General features: G+C 41.4%; 1 protein-coding gene across 1 annotated transcript in view; it reads left to right on the top strand.

Moving 5' to 3' along the window:
• LOC139546223 (receptor-type tyrosine-protein phosphatase-like N) overlaps nucleotides 1–21089 on the top strand; it is a 150201-nt gene extending 129112 nt beyond the window's left edge. Inside the window, exons 15-23 of the mRNA XM_071354351.1 lie at nucleotides 12607–12754; nucleotides 14297–14370; nucleotides 14496–14573; nucleotides 14859–14978; nucleotides 16656–16822; nucleotides 18621–18674; nucleotides 19301–19365; nucleotides 19493–19566; nucleotides 19678–21089. Coding sequence (XP_071210452.1) covers nucleotides 12607–12754; nucleotides 14297–14370; nucleotides 14496–14573; nucleotides 14859–14978; nucleotides 16656–16822; nucleotides 18621–18674; nucleotides 19301–19365; nucleotides 19493–19566; nucleotides 19678–19749 — 852 coding nt within the window. The 3' untranslated portion in view covers nucleotides 19750–21089. The remainder of the gene's footprint in view (nucleotides 1–12606; nucleotides 12755–14296; nucleotides 14371–14495; nucleotides 14574–14858; nucleotides 14979–16655; nucleotides 16823–18620; nucleotides 18675–19300; nucleotides 19366–19492; nucleotides 19567–19677) is intronic.
• Nucleotides 21090–23466: the final 2377 nt, after the last annotated feature.

Genomic DNA, 23466 nt, shown 5'->3' with positions numbered 1-23466 from the left:
GTCATTATATTTACTACTGGTCAGTATCAGAGGGTATGGGGTCATTATATTTACTACTGGTCAGTATCAGAGGGTATGGGGTCATTATATTTACTACTGGTCAGTATCAGAGGGTATGGGGTCATTATATTTACTACTGGTTAGTATCAGAGGGTATGGGGTCATTATATTTACTACTGGTCAGTATCAGAGGGTATGGGGTCATTATATTTACTACTGGTCAGTATCAGAGGGTATGGGGTCATTATATTTACTACTGGTCAGTATCAGAGGGTATGGGGTCATTATATTTACTACTGGTCAGTATCAGAGGGTATGGGGTCATTATATTTACTACTGGTCAGTATCAGAGGGTATGGGGTCATTATATTTACTACTGGTCAGTATCAGAGGGTATGGGGTCATTATATTTACTACTGGTCAGTATCAGAGGGTATGGGGTCATTATATTTACTACTGGTCAGTATCAGAGGGTATGGGGTCATTATATTTACTACTGGTCAGTATCAGGGTATGGGGTCATTATATTTACTACTGGTCAGTATCAGAGGGTATGGGGTCATTATATTTACTACTGGTCAGTATCAGGGTATGGGGTCATTATATTTACTACTGGTCAGTATCAGAGGGTATGGGGTCATTATATTTACTACTGGTCAGTATCAGAGGGTATGGGGTCATTATATTTACTACTGGTCAGTATCAGAGGGTATGGGGTCATTATATTTACTACTGGTCAGTATCAGAGGGTATGGGGTCATTATATGTACTACTGGTCAGTATCAGAGGGTATGGGGTCATTATATTTACTACTGGTCAGTATCAGAGGGTATGGGGTCATTATATTTACTACTGGTCAGTATCAGGGTATGGGGTCATTATATTTACTACTGGTCAGTATCAGAGGGTATGGGGTCATTATATTTACTACTGGTCAGTATCAGAGGGTATGGGGTCATTATATTTACTACTGGTCAGTATCAGAGGGTATGGGGTCATTATATTTACTACTGGTCAGTATCAGAGGGTATGGGGTCATTATATTTACTACTGGTCAGTATCAGAGGGTATGGAGTCATTATATTTACTACTGGTCAGTATCAGAGGGTATGGGGTCATTATATTTACTACTGGTCAGTATCAGAGGGTATGGGGTCATTATATTTACTACTAGTCAGTATCAGAGGGTATGGGGTCATTATATTTACTACTGGTCAGTATCAGAGGGTATGGGGTCATTATATTTACTACTGGTCAGTATCAGAGGGTATGGGGTCATTATATTTACTACTAGTCAGTATCAGAGGGTATGGGGTCATTATATTTACTACTGGTCAGTATCAGAGGGTATGGGGTCATTATATTTACTACTGGTCAGTATCAGAGGGTATGGGGTCATTATATTTACTACTGGTCAGTATCAGAGGGTATGGGGTCATTATATTTACTACTGGTCAGTATCAGAGGGTATGGGGTCATTATATTTACTACTGGTCAGTATCAGAGGGTATGGGGTCATTATATTTACTACTGGTCAGTATCAGAGGGTATGGAGTCATTATATTTACTACTGGTCAGTATCAGAGGGTATGGGGTCATTATATTTACTACTGGTCAGTATCAGAGGGTATGGGGTCATTATATTTACTACTAGTCAGTATCAGAGGGTATGGGGTCATTATATTTACTACTGGTCAGTATCAGAGGGTATGGGGTCATTATATTTACTACTGGTCAGTATCAGAGGGTATGGGGTCATTATATTTACTACTGGTCAGTATCAGAGGGTATGGGGTCATTATATTTACTACTGGTCAGTATCAGAGGGTATGGAGTCATTATATTTACTACTGGTCAGTATCAGAGGGTATGGGGTCATTATATTTACTACTGGTCAGTATCAGAGGGTATGGGGTCATTATATTTACTACTAGTCAGTATCAGAGGGTATGGGGTCATTATATTTACTACTAGTCAGTATCAGAGGGTATGGGGTCATTATATTTACTACTAGTCAGTATCAGAGGGTATGGGGTCATTATATTTACTACTGGTCAGTATCAGAGGGTATGGGGTCATTATATTTACTACTGGTCAGTATCAGAGGGTATGGGGTCATTATATTTACTACTGGTCAGTATCAGAGGGTATGGGGTCATTATATTTACTACTGGTCAGTATCAGAGGGTATGGGGTCATTATATTTACTACTGGTCAGTATCAGAGGGTATGGGGTCATTATATTTACTACTAGTCAGTATCAGAGGGTATGGGGTCATTATATTTACTACTGGTCAGAATCAGAGGGTATGGGGTCATTATATTTACTACTGGTCAGTATCAGAGGGTATGGGGTCATTATATTTACTACTGGTCAGTATCAGAGGGTATGGGGTCATTATATTTACTACTAGTCAGTATCAGAGGGTATGGAGTCATTATATTTACTACTGGTCAGTATCAGAGGGTATGGGGTCATTATATTTACTACTGGTCAGTATCAGAGGGTATGGGGTCATTATATTTACTACTAGTCAGTATCAGAGGGTATGGGGTCATTATATTTACTACTGGTCAGTATCAGAGGGTATGGGGTCATTATATTTACTACTGGTCAGTATCAGAGGGTATGGGGTCATTATATTTACTACTGGTCAGTATCAGAGGGTATGGGGTCATTATATTTACTACTGGTCAGTATCAGAGGGTATGGGGTCATTATATTTACTACTGGTCAGTATCAGAGGGTATGGGGTCATTATATTTACTACTAGTCAGTATCAGAGGGTATGGGGTCATTATATTTACTACTGGTCAGTATCAGGGTATGGGGTCATTATATTTACTACTGGTCAGTATCAGAGGGTATGGGGTCATTATATTTACTACTGGTCAGTATCAGAGGGTATGGGGTCATTATATTTACTAATGGTCAGTATCAGAGGGTATGGGGTCATTATATTTACTACTGGTCAGTATCAGAGGGTATGGGGTCATTATATTTACTACTGGTCAGTATCAGAGGGTATGGGGTCATTATATTTACTACTGGTCAGTATTAGAGGGTATGGGGTCATTATATTTACTACTGGTCAGTATCAGAGGGTATGGGGTCATTATATTTACTACTGGTCAGTATCAGAGGGTATGGGGTCATTATATTTACTACTGGTCAGTATCAGAGGGTATGGGGTCATTATATTTACTACTGGTCAGTATCAGAGGGTATGGGGTCATTATATTTACTACTAGTCAGTATCAGAGGGTATGGGGTCATTATATTTACTACTGGTCAGTATCAGAGGGTATGGGGTCATTATATTTACTACTGGTCAGTATCAGAGGGTATGGGGTCATTATATTTACTACTGGTCAGTATCAGAGGGTATGGGGTCATTATATTTACTACTGGTCAGTATCAGAGGGTATGGGGTCATTATATTTACTACTGGTCAGTATCAGAGGGTATGGGGTCATTATATTTACTACTGGTCAGTATCAGAGGGTATGGAGACATTATATTTACTACTGGTCAGTATCAGAGGGTATGGGGTCATTATATTTACTACTGGTCAGTATCAGAGGGTATGGGGTCATTATATTTACTACTGGTCAGTATCAGAGGGTATGGGGTCATTATATTTACTACTGGTCAGTATCAGAGGGTATGGGGTCATTATATTTACTACTGGTCAGTATCAGAGGGTATGGGGTCATTATATTTACTACTGGTCAGTATCAGAGGGTATGGGGTCATTATATTTACTACTGGTCAGTATCAGAGGGTATGGGGTCATTATATTTACTACTGGTTAGTATCAGAGGGTATGGGGTCATTATATTTACTACTGGTCAGTATCAGAGGGTATGGGGTCATTATATTTACTACTGGTCAGTATCAGAGGGTATGGGGTCATTATATTTACTACTGGTCAGTATCAGAGGGTATGGGGTCATTATATTTACTACTGGTCAGTATCAGAGGGTATGGGGTCATTATATTTACTACTGGTCAGTATCAGAGGGTATGGGGTCATTATATTTACTACTGGTCAGTATCAGAGGGTATGGGGTCATTATATTTACTACTGGTCAGTATCAGGGTATGGGGTCATTATATTTACTACTGGTCAGTATCAGGGTATGGGGTCATTATATTTACTACTGGTCAGTATCAGGGTATGGGGTCATTATATTTACTACTGGTCAGTATCAGAGGGTATGGGGTCATTATATTTACTACTGGTCAGTATCAGAGGGTATGGGGTCATTATATTTACTACTGGTCAGTATCAGAGGGTATGGGGTCATTATATTTACTACTGGTCAGTATCAGAGGGTATGGAGTCATTATATTTACTACTGGTCAGTATCAGAGGGTATGGGGTCATTATATTTACTACTGGTCAGTATCAGAGGGTATGGGGTCATTATATTTACTACTGGTCAGTATCAGAGGGTATGGAGTCATTATATTTACTACTGGTCAGTATCAGAGGGTATGGGGTCATTATATTTACTACTGGTCAGTATCAGAGGGTATGAGGTCATTATATTTACTACTAGTCAGTATCAGAGGGTATGGGGTCATTATATTTACTACTGGTCAGTATCAGAGGGTATGAGGTCATTATATTTACTACTGGTCAGTATCAGAGGGTATGGGGTCATTATATTTACTACTGGTCAGTATCAGAGGGTATGGGGTCATTATATTTACTACTGGTCAGTATCAGAGGGTATGGGGTCATTATATTTACTACTGGTCAGTATCAGGGTATGGGGTCATTATATTTACTACTGGTCAGTATCAGAGGGTATGGGGTCATTATATTTACTACTGGTCAGTATCAGAGGGTATGGGGTCATTATATTTACTACTGGTCAGTATCAGAGGGTATGGGGTCATTATATTTACTACTGGTCAGTATCAGAGGGTATGAGGTCATTATATTTACTACTGGTCAGTATCAGAGGGTATGGGGTCATTATATTTACTACTGGTCAGTATCAGAGGGTATGGGGTCATTATATTTACTACTAGTCAGTATCAGAGGGTATGGAGACATTATATTTACTACTGGTCAGTATCAGAGGGTATGGGGTCATTATATTTACTACTGGTCAGTATCAGGGTATGGGGTCATTATATTTACTACTGGTCAGTATCAGAGGGTATGGGGTCATTATATTTACTACTGGTCAGTATCAGAGGGTATGGGGTCATTATATTTACTACTAGTCAGTATCAGAGGGTATGGGGTCATTATATTTACTACTGGTCAGTATCAGAGGGTATGGGGTCATTATATTTACTACTGGTCAGTATCAGAGGGTATGGGGTCATTATATTTACTACTGGTCAGTATCAGAGGGTATGGGGTCATTATATTTACTACTGGTCAGTATCAGAGGGTATGGAGTCATTATATTTACTACTGGTCAGTATCAGAGGGTATGGGGTCATTATATTTACTACTGGTCAGTATCAGAGGGTATGGGGTCATTATATTTACTACTGGTCAGTATCAGAGGGTATGGGGTCATTATATTTACTACTGGTCAGTATCAGAGGGTATGGGGTCATTATATTTACTACTAGTCAGTATCAGAGGGTATGGGGTCATTATATTTACTACTAGTCAGTATCAGAGGGTATGGGGTCATTATATTTACTACTAGTCAGTATCAGAGGGTATGGGGTCATTATATTTACTACTGGTCAGTATCAGAGGGTATGGGGTCATTATATTTACTACTGGTCAGTATCAGAGGGTATGGGGTCATTATATTTACTACTGGTCAGTATCAGAGGGTATGGGGTCATTATATTTACTACTGGTCAGTATCAGAGGGTATGGGGTCATTATATTTACTACTGGTCAGTATCAGAGGGTATGGGGTCATTATATTTACTACTAGTCAGTATCAGAGGGTATGGGGTCATTATATTTACTACTGGTCAGAATCAGAGGGTATGGGGTCATTATATTTACTACTGGTCAGTATCAGAGGGTATGGGGTCATTATATTTACTACTGGTCAGTATCAGAGGGTATGGGGTCATTATATTTACTACTAGTCAGTATCAGAGGGTATGGAGTCATTATATTTACTACTGGTCAGTATCAGAGGGTATGGGGTCATTATATTTACTACTGGTCAGTATCAGAGGGTATGGGGTCATTATATTTACTACTAGTCAGTATCAGAGGGTATGGGGTCATTATATTTACTACTGGTCAGTATCAGAGGGTATGGGGTCATTATATTTACTACTGGTCAGTATCAGAGGGTATGGGGTCATTATATTTACTACTGGTCAGTATCAGAGGGTATGGGGTCATTATATTTACTACTGGTCAGTATCAGAGGGTATGGGGTCATTATATTTACTACTGGTCAGTATCAGAGGGTATGGGGTCATTATATTTACTACTAGTCAGTATCAGAGGGTATGGGGTCATTATATTTACTACTGGTCAGTATCAGGGTATGGGGTCATTATATTTACTACTGGTCAGTATCAGAGGGTATGGGGTCATTATATTTACTACTGGTCAGTATCAGAGGGTATGGGGTCATTATATTTACTAATGGTCAGTATCAGAGGGTATGGGGTCATTATATTTACTACTGGTCAGTATCAGAGGGTATGGGGTCATTATATTTACTACTGGTCAGTATCAGAGGGTATGGGGTCATTATATTTACTACTGGTCAGTATTAGAGGGTATGGGGTCATTATATTTACTACTGGTCAGTATCAGAGGGTATGGGGTCATTATATTTACTACTGGTCAGTATCAGAGGGTATGGGGTCATTATATTTACTACTGGTCAGTATCAGAGGGTATGGGGTCATTATATTTACTACTGGTCAGTATCAGAGGGTATGGGGTCATTATATTTACTACTAGTCAGTATCAGAGGGTATGGGGTCATTATATTTACTACTGGTCAGTATCAGAGGGTATGGGGTCATTATATTTACTACTGGTCAGTATCAGAGGGTATGGGGTCATTATATTTACTACTGGTCAGTATCAGAGGGTATGGGGTCATTATATTTACTACTGGTCAGTATCAGAGGGTATGGGGTCATTATATTTACTACTGGTCAGTATCAGAGGGTATGGGGTCATTATATTTACTACTGGTCAGTATCAGAGGGTATGGAGACATTATATTTACTACTGGTCAGTATCAGAGGGTATGGGGTCATTATATTTACTACTGGTCAGTATCAGAGGGTATGGGGTCATTATATTTACTACTGGTCAGTATCAGAGGGTATGGGGTCATTATATTTACTACTGGTCAGTATCAGAGGGTATGGGGTCATTATATTTACTACTGGTCAGTATCAGAGGGTATGGGGTCATTATATTTACTACTGGTCAGTATCAGAGGGTATGGGGTCATTATATTTACTACTGGTCAGTATCAGAGGGTATGGGGTCATTATATTTACTACTGGTTAGTATCAGAGGGTATGGGGTCATTATATTTACTACTGGTCAGTATCAGAGGGTATGGGGTCATTATATTTACTACTGGTCAGTATCAGAGGGTATGGGGTCATTATATTTACTACTGGTCAGTATCAGAGGGTATGGGGTCATTATATTTACTACTGGTCAGTATCAGAGGGTATGGGGTCATTATATTTACTACTGGTCAGTATCAGAGGGTATGGGGTCATTATATTTACTACTGGTCAGTATCAGAGGGTATGGGGTCATTATATTTACTACTGGTCAGTATCAGGGTATGGGGTCATTATATTTACTACTGGTCAGTATCAGGGTATGGGGTCATTATATTTACTACTGGTCAGTATCAGGGTATGGGGTCATTATATTTACTACTGGTCAGTATCAGAGGGTATGGGGTCATTATATTTACTACTGGTCAGTATCAGAGGGTATGGGGTCATTATATTTACTACTGGTCAGTATCAGAGGGTATGGGGTCATTATATTTACTACTGGTCAGTATCAGAGGGTATGGAGTCATTATATTTACTACTGGTCAGTATCAGAGGGTATGGGGTCATTATATTTACTACTGGTCAGTATCAGAGGGTATGGGGTCATTATATTTACTACTGGTCAGTATCAGAGGGTATGGAGTCATTATATTTACTACTGGTCAGTATCAGAGGGTATGGGGTCATTATATTTACTACTGGTCAGTATCAGAGGGTATGAGGTCATTATATTTACTACTAGTCAGTATCAGAGGGTATGGGGTCATTATATTTACTACTGGTCAGTATCAGAGGGTATGAGGTCATTATATTTACTACTGGTCAGTATCAGAGGGTATGGGGTCATTATATTTACTACTGGTCAGTATCAGAGGGTATGGGGTCATTATATTTACTACTGGTCAGTATCAGAGGGTATGGGGTCATTATATTTACTACTGGTCAGTATCAGGGTATGGGGTCATTATATTTACTACTGGTCAGTATCAGAGGGTATGGGGTCATTATATTTACTACTGGTCAGTATCAGAGGGTATGGGGTCATTATATTTACTACTGGTCAGTATCAGAGGGTATGGGGTCATTATATTTACTACTGGTCAGTATCAGAGGGTATGAGGTCATTATATTTACTACTGGTCAGTATCAGAGGGTATGGGGTCATTATATTTACTACTGGTCAGTATCAGAGGGTATGGGGTCATTATATTTACTACTAGTCAGTATCAGAGGGTATGGAGACATTATATTTACTACTGGTCAGTATCAGAGGGTATGGGGTCATTATATTTACTACTGGTCAGTATCAGGGTATGGGGTCATTATATTTACTACTGGTCAGTATCAGAGGGTATGGGGTCATTATATTTACTACTGGTCAGTATCAGAGGGTATGGGGTCATTATATTTACTACTGGTCAGTATCAGAGGGTATGGGGTCATTATATTTACTACTGGTCAGTATCAGAGGGTATGGGGTCATTATATTTACTACTGGTCAGTATCAGAGGGTATGGGGTCATTATATTTACTACTGGTCAGTATCAGAGGGTATGGGGTCATTATATTTACTACTGGTTAGTATCAGAGGGTATGGGGTCATTATATTTACTACTGGTCAGTATCAGAGGGTATGGGGTCATTATATTTACTACTGGTCAGTATCAGAGGGTATGGGGTCATTATATTTACTACTGGTCAGTATCAGAGGGTATGGGGTCATTATATTTACTACTGGTCAGTATCAGAGGGTATGGAGTCATTATATTTACTACTGGTCAGTATCAGAGGGTATGGGGTCATTATATTTACTACTGGTCAGTATCAGAGGGTATGGGGTCATTATATTTACTACTGGTCAGTATCAGAGGGTATGGAGTCATTATATTTACTACTGGTCAGTATCAGAGGGTATGGGGTCATTATATTTACTACTGGTCAGTATCAGAGGGTATGGGGTCATTATATTTACTACTGGTCAGTATCAGAGGGTATGGGGTCATTATATTTACTACTGGTCAGTATCAGAGGGTATGGAGTCATTATATTTACTACTGGTCAGTATCAGAGGGTATGGGGTCATTATATTTACTACTGGTCAGTATCAGAGGGTATGGAGTCATTATATTTACTACTGGTCAGTATCAGAGGGTATGGGGTCATTATATTTACTACTGGTCAGTATCAGAGGGTATGGAGTCATTATATTTACTACTGGTCAGTATCAGAGGGTATGGGGTCATTATATTTACTACTGGTCAGTATCAGGGTATGGGGTCATTATATTTACTACTGGTCAGTATCAGAGGGTATGGAGTCATTATATTTACTACTAGTCAGTATCAGAGGGTATGGGGTCATTATATTTACTACTGGTCAGTATCAGAGGGTATGGGGTCATTATATTTACTACTGGTCAGTGTCGGGGTATGGGGTCATTATATTTACTACTGGTCAGTATCAGAGGGTATGGGGTCATTATATTTACTACTGGTCAGTATCAGGGTATGGGGTCATTATATTTACTACTGGTCAGTATCAGAGGGTATGGGGTCATTATATTTACTACTGGTCAGTATCAGAGGGTATGGGGTCATTATATTTACTACTGGTCAGTATCAGAGGGTATGGGGTCATTATATTTACTACTGGTCAGTATTAGAGGGTATGGGGTCATTATATTTACTACTGGTCAGTATTAGAGGGTATGGGGTCATTATATTTACTACTGGTCAGTATCAGAGGGTATAGGGTCATTATATTTACTACTGGTCAGTATCAGAGGGTATGGGGTCATTATATTTACTACTGGTCAGTATTAGAGGGTATGGGGTCATTATATTTACTACTGGTCAGTATCAGAGGGTATAGGGTCATTATATTTACTACTGGTCAGTATCAGAGGGTATGGGGTCATTATATTTACTACTGGTCAGTATCAGAGGGTATGGGGTCATTATATTTACTACTGGTCAGTATCAGAGGGTATGGGGTCATTATATTTACTACTGGTCAGTATCAGAGGGTATGGGGTCATTATATTTACTACTGGTCAGTATCAGAGGGTATGGGGTCATTATATTTACTACTGGTCAGTATCAGAGGGTATGGGGTCATTATATTTACTACTAGTCAGTATCAGAGGGTATGGAGACATTATATTTACTACTGGTCAGTATCAGAGGGTATGAGGTCATTATATGTACTACTGGTCAGTATCAGAGGGTATGGGGTCATTATATTTACTACTGGTCAGTATCAGAGGGTATGGGGTCATTATATTTACTACTGGTCAGTATCAGAGGGTATGGGGTCATTATATTTACTACTGGTCAGTATCAGAGGGTATGGGGTCATTATATTTACTACTGGTCAGTATCAGAGGGTATGGGGTCATTATATTTAATACTGGTCAGTATCAGAGGGTATGGGGTCATTATATTTACTACTGGTCAGTATCAGAGGGTATGGGGTCATTATATTTACTACTAGTCAGTATCAGAGGGTATGGGGTCATTATATTTACTACTGGTCAGTATCAGAGGGTATGGGGTCATTATATTTACTACTGGTCAGTATCAGAGGGTATGGGGTCATTATATTTACTACTGGTCAGTATCAGAGGGTATGGGGTCATTATATTTACTACTGGTCAGTATCAGAGGGTATGGGGTCATTATATTTACTACTGGTCAGTATCAGAGGGTATGGGGTCATTATATTTACTACTGGTCAGTATCAGAGGGTATGGGGTCATTATATTTACTACTGGTCAGTATCAGAGGGTATGGGGTCATTATATTTACTACTGGTCAGTATCAGAGGGTATGGGGTCATTATATTTACTACTGGTCAGTATCAGAGGGTATGGGGTCATTATATTTACTACTGGTCAGTATCAGAGGGTATGGGGTCATTATATTTACTACTGGTCAGTATCAGAGGGTATGGGGTCATTATATTTACTACTGGTCAGTATCAGAGGGTATGGGGTCATTATATTTACTACTGGTCAGTATCAGAGGGTATGGGGTCATTATATTTACTACTGGTCAGTATCAGAGGGTATGGGGTCATTATATTTACTACTAGTCAGTATCAGAGGGTATGGGGTCATTATATTTACTAATGGTCAGTATCAGAGGGTATGGGGTCATTATATTTACTAATGGTCAGTATCAGAGGGTATGGGGTCATTATATTTACTACTAGTCAGTATCAGAGGGTATGGGGTCATTATATTTACTAATGGTCAGTATCAGAGGGTATGGGGTCATTATATTTACTACTAGTCAGTATCAGAGGGTATGGGGTCATTATATTTACTACTGGTCAGTATCAGAGGGTATGGGGTCATCAACTCAAAATGTGACATTCACATAAACACAGTGATACACCTATTACCTTACTACAGTAATGTGAAAGATATAGGGCTGGTTTCCCCGGACACAGATAACGCCTGGTCCTCCACTTTTGAGGAGATTGAGCATGCTTTTTAGTTCAGGACCAGGTTTAGTCTGTGTCCAGGAAACGGGCTTAATCTGTGTCTATGACCAGGTTTAATCTGTGTCCAGGATCAGGTTTAATCTGTGTCCAGGATCAGGTTTAATCTGTGTCCAGGATCAGGTTTAATCTGTGTCCAGGATCAGGTTTAATCTGTGTCCAGGACCAGGTTTAATCTGTGTCCAGGACCAGGCTTAATCTGTGTCCAGGATCAGGTTTAATCTGTGTCCAGGATCAGGTTTAATCTGTGTCCAGGATCAGGTTTAATCTGTGTCCAGGATCAGGTTTAATCTGTGTCCAGGACCAGGTTTAATCTGTGTCCAGGACCAGGCTTAATCTGTGTTCAGGACCAGGCTTAATCTGTGTTCAGGACCAGGCTTAATCTGTGTCCAGGACCAGGCTTAATCTGTGTCCAGGATCAGGTTTAATCTGTGTCCAGGACCAGGCTTAATCTGTGTCCAGGAAACGGGCCCTCTGTGTTTAATAATGATAACGTTCTGGAGCTATCATCAAAACACAGTGTTACAGCTAGTAGAATATCCCATGAGAACGAAGAGGAGATTCTGAACTCTTCTCTTAACGTTAGTGTTCCTCTCTGTCCCCTCCCCCAGGCCTATATGGAGGATCATCTGGAGAAGAAAGACCGTCTGCTGAAGGAGTGGGAGGATCTATGTTCCTACCAGGCTGAACCAAGTGCTGTCACTGTAGCGCAGAGTGAATCCCACCTGGAGAAGAACCGCTGCCTTGACTCACTGCCCTGTGAGTCTAATATATCTCTCCTCGGGTTTATCCTCCAGTCTTGGGCTGGGATTCAAACGATCTCAGACGAACAACCTGTGCACTGTGTTTGACTTAAAGTGGATTGCTGCTTGAGCTGGCATCCGTAGCGTTTACAGCAAACGTGATCTCAGAGCTGAATGTCAGGGAAAATGCCTTTAAAAGTCTATCGCTGTTCACAGGCTGTTAATTAAACTGTGTTGGATTGAAATCTAACCTCCTGAACAGCTTGGTCAGTCACTATCTGTTCTGTACCTCCTGAACAGCTTGGTCAGTTACTATCTGTTCTGTACCTCCTGAACAGCTTGGTCAGTTACTATCTGTTCTGATCCTCCTGAACATCTTGGTCAGTCACTATCTGTTCTGTTCTGTACCTCCTGAACATCTTGGTCAGTCACTATCTGTTCTGTTCTGTTCCTCCTGAACATCTTGGTCAGTCACTATCTGTTCTGTTCTGTACCTCCTGAACATCTTGGTTAGTTACTATCTGTTCTGTTCTTTTCCTTCTGTACATCTTTGTCAGTTACTATCTGTTGTGTTCTGTACCTCCTGTACATCTTGGTTACTTACTATCTGTTCTGTTCTGTTCTGTACCTCCTGAACAGCTTGGTCAGTCACTATCTGTTCTGTTCTGTTCCTCCTGAACAGCTTGGTCAGTTACTATCTGTTCTGATCCTCCTGAACAGCTTGGTCAGTCACTATCTGTTCTGTTCCTCCTGAACATCTTGGTCAGTTACTATCTGTTCTGTATTTCCTGAACAGCTTGGTCAGTTACTATCTGTTCTGTTCTGTACCTCCTGAACATCTTGGTCAGTTACTATCTGTTCTGTATTTCCTGAACAGCTTGGTCAGTCACTATCTGTTCTGTACCTCCTGAACAGCTTGGTCAGTTACTATCTGTTCTGTTCCTCCTGAACAGCTTGGTCACTTACTATCTGTTCTGTTCTGTACCTCCTGAACAGCTTGGTCAGTTACTATCTGTTCTGTTCCTCCTGAACAGCTTGGTCAGTCACTATCTGTTCTGTTCCTCCTGAACATCTTGGTCAGTTACTATCTGTTCTGTATTTCCTGAACAGCTTGGTCAGTTACTATCTGTTCTGTTCCTCCTGAACAGCTTGGTCAGTCACTATTTGTTCTGTATTTCCTGAACAGCTTGGTCAGTTACTATCTGTTCTGTTCCTCCTGAACATCTTGGTCAGTTACTATCTGTTCTGTTCCTCCTGAACATCTTGGTCAGTTACTATCTGTTCTGTTCCTCCTGAACATCTTGGTCAGTTACTATCTGTTCTGTTCCTCCTGAACATCTTGGTCAGTTACTATCTGTTCTGTATTTCCTGAACAGCTTGGTCAGTTACTATCTGTTCTGTTCCTCCTGAACAGCTTGGTCAGTTACTATCTGTTCTGTATTTCCTGAACATCTTGGTCAGTTACTATCTGTTCTGTTCCTCCTTAACATCTTGGTCAGTTACTCTCTGTTCTGTATTTCCTGAACATCTTGGTCAGTTACTGTCTGTTCTGTTCCAGATAATCATTCCCGTGTGAAATTGAAGGCAGAGAGCAACTCCACCAAGGAAGACTACATTAACGCCAGCATCATAGTAAGATCTCTGACTGCTACTCTTGAGATGGTGATGGCGTAGACTTTGTCCCGTAGTTGACACAGATTAAAAGTTAATGTCACACGTCACAAATGTCATTATTATTCTCTCTCTGTAAACCCCAGATTGACCACGACCCTCGACTGCCTGCTTACATCGCCACCCAGGGACCACTGGCACACACCATCGCTGACTTCTGGCAGGTCAGTGGCACACACCATCGTTGACTTCTGGCAGGTCAGTAGCACACACCATCGCAGACTTCTGGCAGGTCAGTGGCACACACCATCGCTGACTTCTGGCAGGTCAGTGGCACACAGTACTCTGAGGAAACATTATTGCTAACGCTAAAGACTGTGGTAGTCAAAGGTGACCAATACTGTGTATTTGTAGTGTAGCAGTACATTTGACACGGATATCTCACAGTATGCCAGTATAGTACACTGCTGTTGTAACTGCCGTGTTGTAACATTTTTGTTGTTCTACAGACGGTCTGGGAGAATGGCTGCACGGTGATAGTGATGATGACAGCCCTGGTTGAGGATGGAGAGATTCAGTGTGTTCGCTACTGGCCTGACGAGGGATCCTCCCTCTACCACATCTACGAGGTGAGGGGTTTGACTCTGGATAGACACAGCTAGTGTGTGTGTGTGTGTGTGTGAGTAGAAAACATGTTGACTCACCCTACTTGTAGAGAAACACCAATGCCATCCTCCTCTCTTTCATGTTGACTAAACGGTCTATGACTCTGTCATACAGTACACGCTTTTAGTTTTTGTTGTCCCAGGCTACCTGGCTAAAATGCTTGCTCCCTAGCCTAACTTCCCTTCATGGGCAATGTTAGCTAGTTAACATTAGCCTTCTACATCTAGCTACATATTGAACTAACATCCTCTCAGGCCAGGGGCACAACAATGTATGAATTAATGGTTGGATCAGAATCACTGTTATAATCATTGGCCAGTACAGAGAATGAAGTAAAACCACAAGTCCACATCCCTATCTCCCATCCACGGCTAATTTAGGAAAGGGACAATTTTAGCTAGCTTTTTGTATACTTTTTTTATCTTATTTTAGCTAGAATCTTTTTATTATTGTTCTTCTTCTTAGTTTTCTTTGTGTTTGACCAAATACAATGCTGTTTCTCTGTAAACAAATTAACAACAGACTTTCATCATGCTTATAGAGAAGAGGCACTCAACATGTACTGCACTGACACAAATGACTGATGATTGGTTGAAAGACATTGATAATAAGAAGAGTGTGGGAGCTGTACTGTTAGATTTCAGTGCAGCCTTTGATATTATTGACCCCAACCTGTTGTTGAGAACACTTACGTGTTGTGGCTTTTCAACCTCTGCCATATCGTGGACTCAGAGCCATCTATCTAATAGAACTCAAAGTGTTTTCTTTAATGGAAGCTTCTCTAATGTCAAACATGTAAAGTGTGATGTACCGCAGGGCAGCTCTCTAGGCCCTCTACTCTTTTCTATTTTTACCAATGACCTGCCACTGGCATTAAACAAAGCCTTTCTGTCCATATATGCTGATGATTCGACCATAAACGCATCAGCAACCACAGCTAATGAAATCACTGAAACCCTTAACAAAGAGTTGCAGTCTGTTTTGGAATGGGTGGCCAGTAATAAACTGGTCCTGAACATCTCTAAAACTAAGAGCATTTTATTTGGTCCCAATCATTCCCTAAGTTCTGAATCTGGTAATAAATGGTGTGGCTGTTGAATAAGTTGAGGAAACTAAATTACTTACCTTAGATTGTAAACTGTCATGGTCAAAACATAAAGATTGAATGGTTGTAAAAATGGGGAGAGGTCTGTCCGTAATAAAGAGATTCTCTGCTTTTTTGACACCACACTCCAAACAGTAAGTCCTGCAGGCCCTAGTTTTGTCTTATCTTGATTATTGTCCAGTCATGTGGTCGAGTGCTGCAAGGAAAGACCTAGTTAAGCTGCAGCTGGCCCAGAACAGAGCGGCACGTCTGGCCCTTCATTGTAATCAGAGGGCTGATATTAATACTATGCTGCCAGTCTCTCTTGGCTAAGAGTTGAGGAGAGACTGACTGCATCACTTCTTCTTTTTATAAGAAACATTGATGTGTTGAAAATCCCAAATTGTTTGCATAGTCAACTTACACACAGCTCTGACACACACACTTACCCCGCCAGACATGCCACCAGGGGTCTTTTCACAGTCCCCAGGTCCAGAGCAAAAGTTCTCTACCAGGTGAATTTATATCAGACATCTCTATGGATGTTCCCTACCAGGTGAATTTGGTCTCTGAACACATCTGGTGTAAAGACTTCCTGGTTCGTAGTTTCTACCTGAAGAACGTTCAGACCCAGGAGACTCGTACCTTGACACAGTTCCACCTGCTCAGCTGGCCCGCCAACGGAATCCCTACCTCCACACGCCCTCTGCTGGACTTCCGCAGGTACGGCAGATAACCTAGAGGTTAGATTTTTGGGGCCAGTAACTGAAAGGTTGCTGGTTTGAATATCCGAGCCGTCAAGGTGAAAAATTCTGTCAATGTGTCCTTGAGCAAGACACTTAACCCTAATTTGCTCCAGGTGCGCCGAACTACTATGCCTGACCCTGTAAAACAATATATTTTACTGCGCCTATCCGGTTTATGTGACAATATATTTCACTCACTGTAAAACAATATATTTCACTGCACAATATTCGGTCTATGTGGCCTTGTCTTCCTGGTTCTGCTGTGTATGATACTGTAACCTAGTAGCAGATGGGGGTCTGTGAAACTCACTCCTCAGCCTCAGGTGTCTCCTCTTGCACTGCCGAATAGGATAAGAAGCTTCGCGATGGCGGTCATGTCTGTTTGCGAGACAGAGGTCCTCGGTTAGAGCCTCGGGTATGAGCCGAATCAGAAGGAAGCGGAATAGCGTGACGTCCTTTTCACTAGCCAATAGCGTGACGTCCTTTTCACTAGCCAGTGATGCCCCATAGGGTCCTGTATGGCTTAGCCTCCTTGACCCTTGACCCTGACAGGATTAATGAAACCCGTGTACTGTATACTTGCCTTCATTTTTAGTTGTCCCTCCCTGATTGTCCCTCTCTTCCTCTAGCCATCTCTCGTTCCATCCATCCCTCTATATCCCTCCCTCCCTCTCTCTCAGTGACGATGGTCAGCTATAGGTCCTTGGGGTTTCCACATCTCCCAGTGTCATTTTTGTGATTTGCAGCTAGTAGTCTGGGTCCAGTTGCATAGTCACAAAAATGATTATTGGCAGGTGTGACTGCAGCAGGAGTCGACGCTGGCCGGATAGTCCATTAGTCTCCTCCCCCTTTCTTTCTTTCTTTCTTTCTTTCTTTCTTTCTTCCTTCCTTCCTTCCTTCTAACCTTCCTTTCTTTTTTCCATCCTTCCTTCCTTCCTTCTAACCTTCCTTTCTTTTTTCCATCCTTCCTTCCTTCCTTCTAACCTTCCTTTCTTTTTTCCATCCTTCCTTCCTTCCTTCTAACCTTCCTTTCTTTTTTCCATCCTTCCTTCCTTCTAACCTTCCTTTCTTTTTTCCATCCTTCCTTCCTTCCATCCTTCCTTCCTTCTAACCTTCCTTTCTTTTTCCATCCTTCCTTCCTTCCTTCCATCCTTCCTTCCTTCTAACCTTCCTTCCTTTTTTCCATCCGTCCTTCCTTCCTCTACTCCTCCCTTACTGTCTGTCCTTTCCACTGAAGAGTTTCTCTAACCTCAACCTCAAAGACTAATGTGTTTTAACTAACTTTAATTGTTATTCTTTAGGCAGGCAGAGTTAGGCATGTCATTTTTCTGTGTATGGTTTAAGATCAGTACAGTAGAAATGTAACACAGGACTTGTATGCAGTACCCAATTTAAACTTGTCAGCTAAAATTATATTTTATGATATACTCTCTCCCTCCTTCCCTCTCTCCCTCCCTCCCACCCACCCCTCTCTCCCTCCATGCCTCTCCCTCCCTGCCTCTCCCTCCCTCCATGCCTCTCCCTCTCTCCCACCCCCTCCCTCCCTCTCTCCCTCCCTGCCTCTCCCTCCCTCCATGCCTCTCCCTCTCTCCCACCCCTCCCTCACTCTCTCTCTCCCTCCCTGCCTCTCCCTCCCTCCCTCTCCCTCCCTCCCTCCATGCCTCTCCCTCCCTCCCACCCCCTCCCTCACTCTCTCTCTCCCTCCCTCCCTCTCTCCCACCCCCTCCCTCACTCTCTCCCTTCCTCCCTTCCTCTCCTCTGTCTCCCTCCAACAGGAAGGTTAATAAGTGCTACAGAGGTCGATCCTGCCCCATCATAGTCCACTGCAGGTATGAAATTGAAATGACAGTCAACTGTTACTTTATTTTACACTTAATAGGCACTTACAATAGTATATTTTTTCTTTAACCTCTTTGATATTGGAAAACATGTTTTTTTAAGTTTAAAATGTGCGCTTTATGACAGAATGTTACAATTAGATTAAATCTAATGTTGGTGATTATTTACTTTTTTAAAGGGTCTTGGAACCTCTAACCCTGACAATTTGACTGGAAAACTCATGGGTACACTCGCAATGGCTGCCGGTCCATCCATTATGCCAGCATTGAATAGGGACACCCTTTCTATAGATTCCATTTCTGCGGTCTTTATGACGTGCCGTGTGATCTGATGAGGTATTCCCAAAGAGGTTAAAGTAATATGGAAAACGTCTTTATGACGTGCCGTGTGATCTGATGAGGTATTCCCAAAGAGGTTAAAGTAATATGGAAAACGTCTTTATGACGTGCCGTGTGATCTGATGAGGTATCCCCAAAGAGGTTAAAGTAATATGGAAAACGTCTTTATGACCTGCCGTGTGATCTGATGAGGTATTCCCAAAGAGGTTAAAGTAATATGGAAAACGTCTTTATGACGTGCCGTGTGATCTGATGAGGTATTCTCTGTCCCCGTACAGTAACGGCACTGGCAGAACTGGAACCTACATCCTTATTGACATGGTCCTCAATCGCATGGCGAAGGGTGAGTCAGACATCTTGATCTTGTCAAGACATCTTTGATAGTTTGGCCTTTGTAGTTTTATATCACTAGATAGTATTGTGAGTCAGAGATTCCTTGTTCCCCATGTCGTAATGCTGTGTGTTTCCAGGTGTGAAGGAGATTGATATTGCTGCCACATTGGAACACATTCGGGATCAGAGACCGAACTTAGTCCGCACCAAGGTATGGCCTTCTCAACTGCATATCTCATGGCACCAGCATAATCTATCTATCTGTCTGTCTGTGTGTGTGTGTGTGTATCTCTGACAGTCTCCCTCCCTTTCTGTCACCCAGGACCAGTTTGAGTTTGCCCTGACTGCCGTGGCAGAAGAGGTCAATGCCATCCTGAAGGCTCTGCCACAGTGAACCCTGTGTCTACCACCTCTATCACCTCGTGTGCCAGAACCTTACAGCTAGAATTATAATGAAAGTTACGCATCATAATACCAATGACGGCCATATTGAGTGTCCCCATGATTGTACCAGTCACACTGCTGTGGTCTGAGGGGCCGATGACGATCTAGTAATTCTATTTCTATTGGCCATTATTAACCCTTCCTCTACATCCAGATACACAACCAGGGAGGAACTACATTTCCCAGAGTCCATTACTAGTACACCAATGACCATAGGAGTCAGCAAGACCGAAACAAACAGATCTGAGACCAGGCTGCTATTATTATGCATTCATAATGAAATGAAATGTGTTTTTTTTAAATCCTGTAGATTATTCCGATCAGACAAAAACACTTTAAATGTACAGTAGGACCCCTTTACAGTGTCCCCTTTAGTAGGACCCCTTTACACTTAAAATACTGGGACTTGATTCTGTAACATTTCTCCTTTCTCACTCTGATTTTCAGTCTCAGACATGTCTCACTAGAGATACTACAATTACCATCATCCCTCCTGTTCTGTTGTCATGGAGATGGTGTACTACCATGATCCCTCCTGTTCTGTTGTCATGGAGATGGTGTATTACCATGATCCCTCCTGTTCTGTTGTCATGGAGATGGTGTATTACCATGATCCCTCCTGTTCTGTTGTCATAGAGATGGTGTATTATCACAATCCCTCCTGTTCTGTTGTCATGGAGATGTTGTATTACCATGATCCCCCCTGTTCTGTTGTCATGGAGATGTTGTATTACCATGATCCCTCCTGTTCTGTTGTCATGGAGATGTTGTATTACCATGATCCCTCCTGTTCTATTGTCATGGAGATGGTGTATTACCATGATCCCTCCTGTTCTGTTGTCATGGAGATGTTTAAAACCACATTGTACTCTAGAAGGTATCCATCCATATAACATAACAGCATGAGGCCCGTGGCTTGTTTATGCAAGAAGACAGAGACCCTCACTATGGTGAGGATGCAGTGACTGACATACTAGTGTACAATACGTTACACCAGTTTCTCTAAGAGGCTGGTTTATACCTCTAACTTTAACTCTAAACCCAATGATTTATTTCTATCCATTTTGTAATGGAACTATTACTGTACACTGACTACCTAATCACTCACATCTGAATCATATCAATTAGTGTCTTCGGTGTTACTGTAAAACCTCTGTGTTTATTGTAAATAATTCACCTGATTATTTATTATATGTTTATTAATGTAGCAAACGCATAGAAAACAACTATAAAAATATTGTTCACTCAATGTATGTAATTAAATCTCTATAGTGATGTGGTGCAACAGCATAGAGGGGTCTGACTGTGTTCTTTTCCATTCACATCCCATAATACTGACTAGTAACCATTAGGAACCAATGTCTACATCCCATAATACTGACAGGTAACCATTAGGAACCAATGTCTACATCCCATAATACTGACAGGTAACCATTAGGAACCAATGTCTACATCCCATAATACTGACAGGTAACCATTAGGAACCAATGTCTACATCCCTACATCCCATAATACTGACAGGTAACCATGAGGAACCAATGTCTACATCCCATAATACTGACAGGTAACCATTGGGAACCAATGTCTACATCCCATAATACTGACAGGTAACCATGAGGAACCAATGTCTACAGCCCTACATCCCATAATACTGACAGGTAACCATGATGAACCAATGTCTACATCCCTACATCCCATAATACTGACAGGTAACCATTAGGAACCAATGTCTACATCCCTACATCCCATAATACTGACAGGTAACCATTAGGAACCAATGTCTACATCCCTACATCCCATAATACTGACAGGTAACCATTAGGAACCAATGTCTACATCCCTACATCCCATAATACTGACAGGTAACCATTAGGAACCAATGTCTACAGCCCTACATCCCATAATACTGACAGGTAACCATTAGGAACCAATGTCTACATCCCATAATACTGAGAGGTAACCATTAGGAACCAATGTCTACATCCCTACATCCCATAATACTGACAGGTAACCATGAGGAACCAATGTCTACATCCATACATCCCATAATACTGACAGGTAACCATGAGGAACCAATGTCTACAGCCCTACATCCCATAATACTGACAGGTAACCATGAGGAACCAATGTCTACAGCCCTACATCCCAAAATACTGACAGGTAACCATGAGGAACCAATGTCTACATCCCATAATACTGACAGGTAACCATTAGGAACCAATGTCTACATCCCATAATACTGACAGGTAACCATTAGGAACCAATGTCTACAGCCCTACATCCCATAATACTGACAGGTAACCATGAGGAACCAATGTCTACAGCCCTACATCCCAAAATACTGACAGGTAACCATGAGGAACCAATGTCTACATCCCATAATACTGACAGGTAACCATTAGGAACCAATGTCTACATCCCATAATACTGACAGGTAACCATTAGGAACCAATGTCTACAGCCCTACATCCCATAATACTGACAGGTAACCATGAGGAACCAATGTCTACATCCCTACATCCCATAATACTGACAGGTAACCATGAGGAACCAATGTCTGCATCCCATAATACTGACAGGTAACCATGAGGAACCATTGTCTACATCCCATAATACTGACAGGTAACCATTAGGAACCAATGTCTACATCCCATAATACTGACAGGTAACCATTAGGAACCAATGTCTACATCCCATAACACTGACAGGTAACCATTAGGAACCAATGTCTACATCCCATAATACTGACAGGTAACCATGAGGAACCAATGTCTACAGGATTTCTGTTCATTGATGACTCAGTAGCAGCGTGTGGGTAAAATCACTGGGGAAGCCAAGCCCCCTCCCCCCATGTTACCACCTACGTGTTGTGATAATTGTCTTGTTTGTTCTATAACCTGTTAGTTCATACACCTCCTGACCCTGATATATAGGCCTAAGGGCCGAGACAATAAGAATAAATTCAACCACACCTTTGTTTTATCACAAAACCCGGCTAGCAACCTCTGTCCAGTGAAGTCCACAAAAGCATATTGCATGTACAGTACCAGACAGTTACATGACCTACAGCACGGTCAAGGTAATGTACAGTAACAGACAGTTCTACAGCATGGTCAAGGTAATGTACAGTAACAGACAGTTCTATAGCACGGTCAAGGTAATGTACAGTAACAGACAGTTCTACAGCACGGTCAAGGTAATGTACAGTAACAGACAGTTCTACAGCTTGGTCAAGGTAATGTACAGTAACAGACAGTTCTACAGCATGGTCAAGGTAATGTACAGTAACAGACAGTTCTACAGCATGGTCAAGGTAATGTACAGTAACAGACAGTTCTATAGCATGGTCAAGGTAATGTACAGTAACAGACAGTTCTATAGCACGGTCAAGGTAATGTACAGTAACAGACAGTTCTACAGCATGGTCAAGGTAATGTACAGTAACAGACAGTTACATGACCTACAGCATGGTCAAGGTAATGTACAGTAACAGACAGTTCTATAGCACGGTCAAGGTAATGTACAGTAACAGACAGTTCTACAGCATGGTCAAGGTAATGTACAGTAACAGACAGTTCTACAGCATGGTCAAGGTAATGTACAGTAACAGACAGTTCTACAGCATGGTCAAGGTAATGTACAGTAACAGACAGTTCTATAGCATGGT

This window comes from Salvelinus alpinus, chromosome 20, assembly GCF_045679555.1.
Source record: "Salvelinus alpinus chromosome 20, SLU_Salpinus.1, whole genome shotgun sequence".
Classification (NCBI taxonomy): domain Eukaryota; kingdom Metazoa; phylum Chordata; class Actinopteri; order Salmoniformes; family Salmonidae; genus Salvelinus; species Salvelinus alpinus.
The sequence above is the reverse complement of the archived record's forward strand: the minus strand, read 5'-3'. Positions and strand labels throughout refer to the sequence as shown.